General features: G+C 43.5%; 1 protein-coding gene across 2 annotated transcripts in view; it reads right to left on the reverse strand.

The window, feature by feature from the left end:
- Positions 1-9,519, reverse strand: part of TPP2 (tripeptidyl peptidase 2) — a 55,439-nt gene extending 45,920 nt beyond the window's left edge. For both annotated transcript variants that reach the window (XM_018576617.1, XM_018576616.1), the window contains exons 1-4: positions 9,251-9,519; positions 4,735-4,863; positions 2,676-2,771; positions 1,174-1,278 (exon numbers count right to left, since the gene is read on the reverse strand). In XM_018576617.1, the coding sequence (XP_018432119.1) occupies positions 1,174-1,278; positions 2,676-2,771; positions 4,735-4,863; positions 9,251-9,418 (498 nt within the window). In that variant the 5' untranslated portion in view covers positions 9,419-9,519. The remainder of the gene's footprint in view (positions 1-1,173; positions 1,279-2,675; positions 2,772-4,734; positions 4,864-9,250) is intronic.
- Positions 9,520-10,640: the final 1,121 nt, after the last annotated feature.

Consider the following 10,640-nt stretch of genomic DNA (forward strand, 5'->3'; position numbering starts at 1 on the left):
GCTCTCATGGCAAAAAATATGATTTCCAGCTTTAACTTCTCAAAATATTTCAGGGGTAGGCCAGAAAGAAGGTGGCGAGTCTACCGGGAAGGGTCTTCATTATCGTTGGCCAAGTCAGGGAGCAGGGTTGGTCATTAGCAGGGTGTAGACAGGTAGGTTTAAAGTGTAGCAACAAGCACATGTGGGTGTGTATTGCAATAAACCGTCATTGGAAATATGGATCAATTCCTCCATTTCTGCCATTTGATTCATTTTGGACTACCAGTTTTTGAGTGAGGGTTGGTGGACTTCCAGTAGGTGGTAATGACCCCAAATACACATTTATTTCAACATAGGCAAACAGGTTTCTGGGGCTACAGGTCTACTCCTTAATCGGGGCTTAAGAAAATGAAACAATATATGCAGACTTAGGACTAAGTGTATTGTTGGGTGTTTTAACAATATTCTGGGTTTTTCACAGCATCCGTCAGCAGCTGGTTTTAGCAGCAAAAATTGTAAAACCTAGTGTTAAAAACGAAAACAATACACTTATTACTATATCTGCATACATCGTTTCATTTTCATAAGTCCTGAGGCAGGGGTCCAAGCTGTACCCCCAAAATGTGTAAGATTTGTAAACAGTCTTTCAATGAAATAACTTGTATATGGACTTAAATATCATGGTGTGGCACTTTAATTCTAGATTCACTGATCCCCATCATAACCCAAGAGGTGATTGTGGAAATCCTTTGGTGTGTGCCACCACAATAATTAGAAAATTTATAGCTGGGGTAGGCAAACTTCAATGTTTCAGTTGTGGTAAAGGTACAAATCCCATTAGGCATTGTATATGTTAAACCTCCGTCTATACAAGTCTGAGGCCTTAGTACATTAACATGGCCATCGCTAAAGACAACTTCTGACAAGAGGCAGCAATCATCAGAGCTGACTGCAGCTAGGCTACTGAGATTAGTGAGCAACTATAGCGGGGATTTTAGTGTAGATTGCTGCACAATGGAGGCTAGACTGTTAGAAGCTTGCTTCAAAATAAAGCTGCATCTGTTTTGCAGAAACATCTTGCATAAACTAATGCGGCTGCTTATTTACATTAATAGTTTAGTCACATTGGGATGTGCCTAGACCAAACTGCTCTAAGACACTACAACATATTACCACATCTTAGAGGTTTCTAACCTGGGTTTGAACGCTAGAGTTTGCATCAATCTCCTCCTGCTTCCTGCATGCCTCCGCTAGTACGGCTCGGTGGGTGGGATCCCACAACTTCTCCTTTCGCTCTTTCTAGAACAGTAAGAAAACAAAGTCAGTGTAACAACGTTCCACAATAAACAGTGCTGAACATTGAATATCTGTTATGGGGAATGTAAAAGTGTTCTAATAAGTGTCAGTTTTACAGTAAATAGACATAAGACACCAGCTGCTTAAAATAAACCTGTGCCTAAATACATACTCACCTTTCCTTCACTCTAGCTGCCAAAATCAAAGAAGTGAGCACATTTCGAGGTTGGTCCTATTTTTTTAAGGCTTGAAAAAAAGAGGACCATCCTCAAAGTGCGTTGACACAGACGCAACGCACAGCCCTGCCACCCCTACCCCAAAAGCAGAATTTGCAGTTACACATCTTCACTCAGCAGGCTTTTTACACACAGCTTCCCTGCTTGGCTTCCCCACAGAGGATTAGTGCTGGACACACTATATGTCCCCATCACAGCTCTGGATCGCTGGCCATCTGAAGGAGGCCATTACACCGCTGGGGCATTTTTGTACACCACTTCAGTGTCTTCCTTGGCATGTGAATGCATTTGAAAAATGGTTTAATTAAAAGTCTTATGATAACTGCACGATTTGTACCCCCCCCCACCGGCCCTCCCGTTTTGTGCTTATGCATCTTGCTAGCACCTCCACGTGACCACTTTCCACTAACATTCCTGGAGTAAAACTGATGTCTGCCTGCATAAGTGACTGTTGGCGCTGAATGGAGTTTCGTTGCTCAAACTGCTAAGTTCTAACATACTATTTATATTTTGAGTGCATCTCTCATGCCATTATTTTGCTTGTGTCTAGTAATGCACTAGGTTGATGTGCTCTGCTTTGTGTTTTTTTTCGGTTTTGATCAAGGTTTCCTCTGCCTATACTGGAGCTGCAAGCTGAAATCAACCACATGCCCCACCCACAACACCTTACTTCCTCCAGCAGGGGAATGCATGACACGTTCGGCAGACCTGGTTTTATTGGAACAACTTCTCTTCTACTACTAAGTACACAGCTCTCTGGCGGCCAATAAATCGACCTACTTCTAATACAGCGCTGCACTCAGGTAGTTGACCGTGGATGGACGACAAGAACCCTACTCCTTCCCCCATCCTTTCCATTCCCACCTTGGCCTCATTTGTCTTACTCTCCCTAGTGTCTCTCTCTATTCACGTTCTACGCTTTACCTTTTTTCTCCCCACCTTGATGAAGCCTACACCTCATTAGCATCCCAACATCCACCTTCCCCGAGCTACTCCTAAAATTCACACACTGGGTTACATGAGCCACGTGACAGTGGAAAAATTATGTTTGAAAAATTTATAAATGCCGTCTAACAAAGAATATACAAAAAAAAAACCAACAACAGATGTGGCTTAAGAACCATCTTTGCTGGTCGAAATTGCACATAATATATTTTACATTACCTGTAGTCGCTCTTTGAGTGCCTTTGGATAAAAGTCAAAACCATTTTTTACACCAATGTGATATCTGTCTGAAGGATTTCTCCAGCTTGTGGGGATCTACAAAAGATGGAAAAAGATGACTAGCAATCAGCTTTGCAGCAGCCACAAAAAAAAAAAAAATACAAATTTTCCACATGGAACATTACACAGTGGCATTATAATAGTAACTATGGTTGAGAAGTAGATTAGCAAGGGATAATAAGTTATCAGGATATGCAGACACCACTGATCCTACCAAGAAATTCATAGAAAGATCAGTACAGATTAACCCCTACATTGTAAAGTTCAGGAACGGGTTATGGGATGGTAGGTCTGTATAGCTGTGGCCCTAGCCATCTCTCCCCTCACATTCATTTCAATGGTCCTTCCTCTGATGCTTACAAGTGATGATTCTCTTGCACCTACGTAAAGCTTGAATTAGCACATGTACAAGTTATCATCTATATGGTATGCGACAGGGATGTTTCCCCAGATTTTTCTCGAGAACCACACACAAATAAAGGCTTATCAGTATGCTGGATGGGATGTGCAATGTCGGATATGCTGATTACACGTGTGCCCTCTTACCCTTTGTCTTTTGGGTCTTACACCCAGCTAGGACTGGTAAGACACTCTTGTAAAACTATATATGTAACTGTGTTAAACCTTAAATAAAGAATTAACAAAAAATAAAAATCAATCAAACTAAGGCAGCAAACAACTAATCGATAATAATTGATAATGAGAAAAGTTGTTAGCTATTCTCATTATCAGTTAGTTGGCTGAATCCCCTAGCTCTGTCCTTCATGCTGGGTAGAGGGCACAGCAAGAAGTGGGCAGGTAGAATTGCAATTTGAAATAGTCAATAGCAGGCTGGCTATTGCACCAGCCCACTACCTGCTGTATTTACATTCAGCTGCCATCTGCGGAATCTTGCCACTGGCCGCTGTCAATTCTTGGCTGAAGCTATTCAAGCGCCATGTGCTTACGATACAATTATTAAAATAAATAAATTATAAACTGTGGGGGGAAGTGTCATTTTTGGTTTCGGCCTGACAAATTCTGCGGCGGGAGGTGCGTTGTAGTGCCATTCATTTCAACAGCACCCCAAACGCGCCTCCCACCCACAGTGTGATTACCCGCACTGGAACGCACGGTACCGCAATGCTGTGTGTTCCAGTGCGATTGCAAAAAACTATGCATGCAGCTTTATCCTGAAGTACACTTTATGTTTCTTACACTGCATTAGTGTATTTTATTTTTACATAAAGTATGGTATTTTTTTATCCGATTAATCGAAAAAAATCAATCGGCCAACTAACCGATTATGAAAATCATCATTAGTTGCAGCTTTAAATCAAACAAATCAAAACGTTTACTACTGCTGCATATGATGACATTTATCTAATGCCAAAAGTGTGGTATCAACAAATGTCAGCTATGAATAGATTTATCAACACTGTTCTACAATAGATGCAGTATTCGCCTCTATTCAGGGAGCTTCCAAATTAAAACAGGACAGTTCTGAGTCAGGATAAGGCATCACTGATGTCTGTGCTGCCCACAGCTAACTGTATGCATTATCTTCATTGCATTTGCTGAAAGCATCTCAGTTCTGCACATTCTAAGCTAAACATGTTCAGTGAATGCAGCACGATCAATGTTTACGGAGAGAAGCAGCCAAGATTAAAAAAAAAATCAATGCTGTCTGGCCCTGTCTAAAAGCCAGGTAGTGTCCGAGTTGTATTAATCAGGATGCAGCGTGCACAGAACCACCCATTACCACAACAGAAGAAAACACACTTCCTGAATGTAAGCTGGTTATATATATTTCGGATAGGAATATGCTTTGCTAAACTGAGCTTTAGGAGTGAATAATGCCACATACTGCAGTATCTGAAATGCATCAATCATACAGAAAAATAAAACCTGATAATACAAAGAAAAGGTAAGAGGTCAAACTTGAGCTGGATATATTATGTAATAACCGACCAATATTTGCATGTGTACACCATCTAAGACAAGTACCACCGGGCCATACCTTTAAAGTCCTTCCAGAAAGGCCAGCTACAACACCATCTTGTGGTTCAACTACAGTACTGGTGCACACGTCGCCACTTCCAGTTGTATCAATGATGTCAATAATCTTGGGTTTCCCATCTGTGGTTTGCTATGGGGAAAAAGAAAAAGCATTAGCAACCTTTAAAGGGATTGATTACTGCTGGATTACTATACATGACCCACTGCTGCTGGTCCCCTTTGAAGAAATGTTAATTCAGATATAGTTACATAGTATTTGGGGTTGAAGAAAGACATAAGTCCATCAAGTCCAACCCATATAGGTACACTTTAGGAATACTTGTATCCCTGAATATTACGGTCCCTCAGGAAATCGTCCAAAAGTTTCTTGAACAATTCCACACTCTTATCTGAAATCACCGCCGGTGGCAGTGAGTTCCAGACTCTAACCGATCTTACTGTGAAGAACCCCCTTCGCCCCTTGTGCTGGAATTTTTTCTTCACCAATTTTAGGTGGTGGCCTCTAGTCTTCGTAATGGAGTTAAACTTAGAGTTTGTTGCCAATGTTGCTGTCACCATTGAACATCGTGTACATGAAAATCATATCCCCCCTTAATCTCCTTACTTCCAACGTGAACATGTTTAAATTCAGTAGCCTTGTCTCATAGCTTTGGTCCTCGATACCCCTAATTAGTTTGGTTGCCCTCCGCTGGACTTTTTCCAACTCAAGGACATCTTTTCTTAGTACTGGCGACCAAAACTGGACCGCGTACTCCAGATGAGGCCGAACCAATGATCTATAAAGTGGCCCAATTATAGACTTGTCTCTGCAATAATCCCCTTCTTAATACAGGACAAGACCCTGCTAGCTTTGTTTACCGGATGGATCGGGGAGGGGGGAATCCCGCCCCTCCCCTGTCACGGCAGAGAGCTGTGACAGGCTCACTTCCCGATCTACTGAGCCGACCTGTGACAGTCTCATTGTCACAGGTCGGCTAGAACTATGAGGTGAGTGAAAAGCACTCACCTCATAGTTCTCCTTTAACTTGTTAATTAAACTAGGAAGTAGCTCTGACAGAGAATAAGACTACATTAGAATGTTGTGTACAGATTCTTAATTATCAAGATCTCGCTACAATGTAACGTCAGACTTTACAATGTAAAGGCTTCACTTCCACCAAGTCTTCTCCATTAACTAAAGCTGAAGTTTAGGTTTATTTTAGTATACAGCACCAATCACATTAGACACCTGTAATGGTGTGTATCCCACCTCACCCAGGCTGCCGCTTGGTGATAAAAGCCCCTCTTCATGTAGCCAGATACAACCCAGAGCGACTATACTCCGGTGCTCTGAGGGTTAACACAAGACACTTTTGCTGCTGGAACGCAACCTCTTGCCCTCTTCTTCACTCAGGACCCATTTACATAATTTGCCTTGTCACAGGTGGGCACAGGACGGGCAGCATTTAAATAAAAAAATTAAAAAAAAATACAGCATGCAGTCTTTTTCCTTCTTCTAAGTGCACCGCAGTAAGACGTGGTACAGCCGCAGTGTGCCCATAGAACTTAATGAAATGCCACTAGCGACATTTCAATAAAGTTCAACAAAAACAGTGCAATGTGTCTTGATTGAGCACTTTACACTGTCTGGGCACACGCACCCCAGCAGCCATGCGGTGCGGTAAACAGGGGGACAGGAAGAGACGGGTGAGCAGTGAAACTCTATTATACCAATAGTTTCTGGTGTTATTTAGAGCACAGGAATATAATCACTCTGGGGTGTATCCAGAGGCATGAAGGGAGGATTGTCATAAATCAAGCAGCCTGGATGATATGACATACACACCATCACAGGTAACTACCGTAATATGAATGGTGCGGTAGCCTAAAAAAAAAAAAATAATAAAAATATATGGACTAGTGACTGACGGCATGAAATGTAATATCATAGAAGCGGCAACCAGACTTATTAGAGGTCCACATCCAAGGGCCCCTTCCTTAACGCACACATTTTCATCAGCAATGGCGCACTGCTTTACCAGAGGTAACACACATTTTCACCACAATAGACACTAAGGGCCAGATGAACTAAGGTTGGCGGTTGTGAAGGAATGCAAATTGTTCCACAACACATCTTATTTTGATGAACTGCATGCCAAACTATTATATTGCAGTGCGTATATGTTTTTATGTGCATCTTAACTATCTTGCGTCATCATTCTCTTGGCACAATACAAATAGTGACAAACTCATTTTATAAAAAATGTGTGTGTGACTTGACACACTTTGGGATATTTATTTTTCTACATTTTACTTGAAGAATAATTTGGCACATAAAGGTGAACTATGAGGCGAGTGCTTTTCATGGCATCTCAGTATACCGCGAGCTGTAGCTCGCGGTATACTGAGCTTAGGGTAACGGGAGGACGCTAGTTTGTGTCCTCCCGTTATCCTTAGGAGAACTATGGGGAAAAGCCTTAACCCCATAGTTCTCCTTTAAAAACAAATATCTGGCACACCATCAATAGGTCATCTGGCCCAGTGTGTGTTGCTGTAAGCTACTGTACATGTGCATTGGGGTGCCAATGTGGATGCAGCAAAAATGCACATACATGTGCCGTGTTGTACAGAAAGATGCAGCTCAACAGATATGCAGGGGGATTCAAAAAGAGGGTGGTTGAAAGTGAGAGTATCAAGGTTACATGAATAGTATTTGCTCCAAACTCATGTACAAGGCTGTATAGCATTCATGAAATCATCTAATATTTGACCAGTCATATACTTTATGCTTTGATTTATCTGTCTACACTAAATAGCATGGATGGAGGAATCTCCACTGCCAGGCTATTATTATAATACAGGATTTATATAGCGCCAACAATTTGAGCAGCGCTTAACAATATAAGGAAGACATTACAATCACAATACAATTCAAGATGGTAAGGAGGGCCCTGCCCCTGAGGGCTTACAATCTAAAAAGGGAGGGGCCAGTGATACATGAGGAGGGAGCTGTGTGTGCAACGATTGTTTGAGAATGTGATGGTTCAGTCGTTAGGTTGAGGTGGGAAAGGCTTCCCTGAAGAGGAGTTTTTAGGGAATGCCTAAAGGCAGTCAAGGTGGGCAACAGACGGTAGAGGTTGGGGTAAAGAGTTCCAGAGGATGGGAGAGACTCTACAGAAGTCCTGGAGGCGAGCATGGGAGGAGTTGACAAGGGAGCTGGAAAGCAGGAGGTCTTGGGGTAATACTTTGAGACCAGGTTTGAAATATAGCCAGGGTCAGAGTTGTGGATGTGACAGCCGCTCCTATAGCTGTCAGAACATCCAAGCAGTGAGTACTGATTGACTACAGTCAGTTAGAATGACAAATTTAAACCCGACTTCCGCAAACATCATTTGAAAAATAGACTGTTGCAGGGAGTGGCATCGGCAGGGCCACACATGGATCAAATATCAGCCAATTCAGCAAGAAACAGCCAACATTTGATGTGTGTATGACCTACCTTAAGATTTCTGCTGCGCAGACAATGAAGGGTGGTGCCAAAGGGGTATTTTCAATAGTTGTAGGCACTTACTGGGTCTCCACTGGAAGGCTGGCCATCTGCTTGGTAGTTTTTTTTAGATGCAATAGTTTACTGAAAGATGAGCTCCGGGATAAGCAAATATTGTCTAAAAATAGAGTCACGTGTATTCTAAAAAGGTGCACAGAAAATCTGCAGATAATTGTAAGGTGTATGGCCAGCTTTACTTGAGCCTTCCACGCTTTGTGTATTTCTTTCAGACCAGTGCAGTAATCCAGTGTGAAACTTTACCTTTGTGTAGGCGCTTCCTGTAATAAAGACCAGTCACTGCTGCTCTGTTTCCGTGCAGGGTGACAGGTCTTGCATCCGCCCCCTGCCATATTCTGTAGTGGGTGGAGTTGCTGGATCCATCCCACAACTCTGCTCTCTCTACGTCAGGGATAGGCAACTCCAGCCCTCCAGCAGTCAGTTGTGAACTACAAATCCCATGAGGCACTGCAAGACTGCCAGATTCAGGTATGGCTCCCAGAAGCATGTTGGGATTTGTAGTTAAAGAACAGCTGGAGGGTCAGCGTTGCCCTCCTCTGCACTACAGGCTGTCATTGTACAATCTGGGTATGCAAAGGCATATGGCACACACAGTGGATTTCTAGCATTTGTGGCTATTGAGGAATACATTTAAATAAACATTTGTGATCCTGGAGTGGAGTTTGAAGGAATGGTGGATGTGTCTGTAGAACATCAGTGTGGATTTCTATGCGATTATTTATATTTGGATCTGTGTGTACGGGATTATATAATGATAGGGCTCTGACATAATAGTGAAAGTGGAAGCAGGATAGAATAATAATGTTGGCCAAGCACAGTAAGGATCAGCGTGTAGTAATGTCTGTGCTGATCACTTCCTCCAATGGCCACATGTAGCAGGTACACAGCTGATGAGAAGAGGTCTAGGCCAGCTACTACTACACAATGATCATGTGTGACCCTCATCCACTTCCTGGAACAATGACTGAAATACCTGCATCCCCGGAGCCCCTGGGTCCACCCCGGTGTCCAGCACAGCAATGAGCACCCCGCGGCCGTCGTGGTGTGGGTACCGAGTCAGGAAGGAGGCTGCACCGGTCTCCTTCTTGGGGAGCAGGCCGTGGAAGGGAAAGGGTTCTTCAGCGCAGGCAGCCATGATCATGACAAGGAAGAGGGAAGATGTTAGATGGCAGTTAAGGCTTACAGATAGCAGCAACCTTTCCCAGCAGCGCTGCCTTACAGGCAGACGTAAGGCAAGGTAATCCCGCCCTCTCACACACAACGCCTTTACGTGTCAAACACGTCAGAGTGACGTCATCAGCCCCGGTCTATGTCGGTGTTCTAGCGAAAGTTCCGGGAAGGGAGAGCCGATCATACAGAGGGTGGCACAGAGATGGTGTTACCATAGAGAGGATCTCAGCTATGATCAGCCCAATACCATAGACTCCAACTGGTACTATGATAGGGGTAAAGAGATGTATTTTATTGATTTCGTTCAGCGAGTTGCGTGTGCATACATATGTCAAAATAAACAAAGCCTGTTCTCCTCTGTGTATCTCTTCACAACTTTCATTTGGAACTGTCATTCTTGCCTCCTCCGTTGTCCCTGATTTTGGTATGATTTACACTAGGGCTAATGACATCAAATTCAAGGAGGTCCAGTGAAAAAAGTTCTCATTGACATCTGAATCATGGTTTGGACAGAACAGTCAGTCAGTGTGTGTCTGCACCACGGTCCACCAGTTAATCTGCATTCCCACCAGCGGCTGCACTGGAACACACAGCTGCTGGTGTGTGCTCCCAGGCGCAGTGCAGATCCTGGCGCAATAGCACCACAACCACGCCCCCCACCCGCAGTACGATCACCCGCAGCCAAACATTAGTCCCTGTTCACACCTGGGCGCTTTGACGCTGAAAGCTTAAAAGGAGAACTATGGGGACAGAGGAAGGAGAAGGCAGGGCTTGGATGCAAATCTCTTGGCTCCTCTGCCATCAGTATCCTCTCCCCGCAACCCGGAAGTTCGGGGAACGGGATCGCTTCGGGACCAGCGGCGGGGACGAACACAGCTGACAGGTAAGTGTGGGGGGGCTGGGGTAGAAAAAAGGTGCTGGGCCGTTTTTACCCTAATGCAGAGAATACATTAAGATAAAAACCGCCCAGACCTTGCTACTACTTTAGCAAAAAAGTAAATGGCACTGCGCTTCACAAACCCAAATAGTATTCCTAAAATGTGAGAAAAATAGTGTGAAATGTGAAATTGTCACAAAGTGATAAACAATTTTGTGTCATACACAACACCTATGTTGGACAATGCCTGTGCTGATGATAGTAAGAAAAAGCTCTAGGTCTAATGGTCTAGGCCAGTGGTGGCGAACCTTGGCAC

Source organism: Nanorana parkeri, unplaced genomic scaffold, assembly GCF_000935625.1.
Source record: "Nanorana parkeri isolate BGI_ZX_2015 unplaced genomic scaffold, ASM93562v1 scaffold71, whole genome shotgun sequence".
Classification (NCBI taxonomy): Eukaryota; Metazoa; Chordata; class Amphibia; order Anura; family Dicroglossidae; genus Nanorana; species Nanorana parkeri.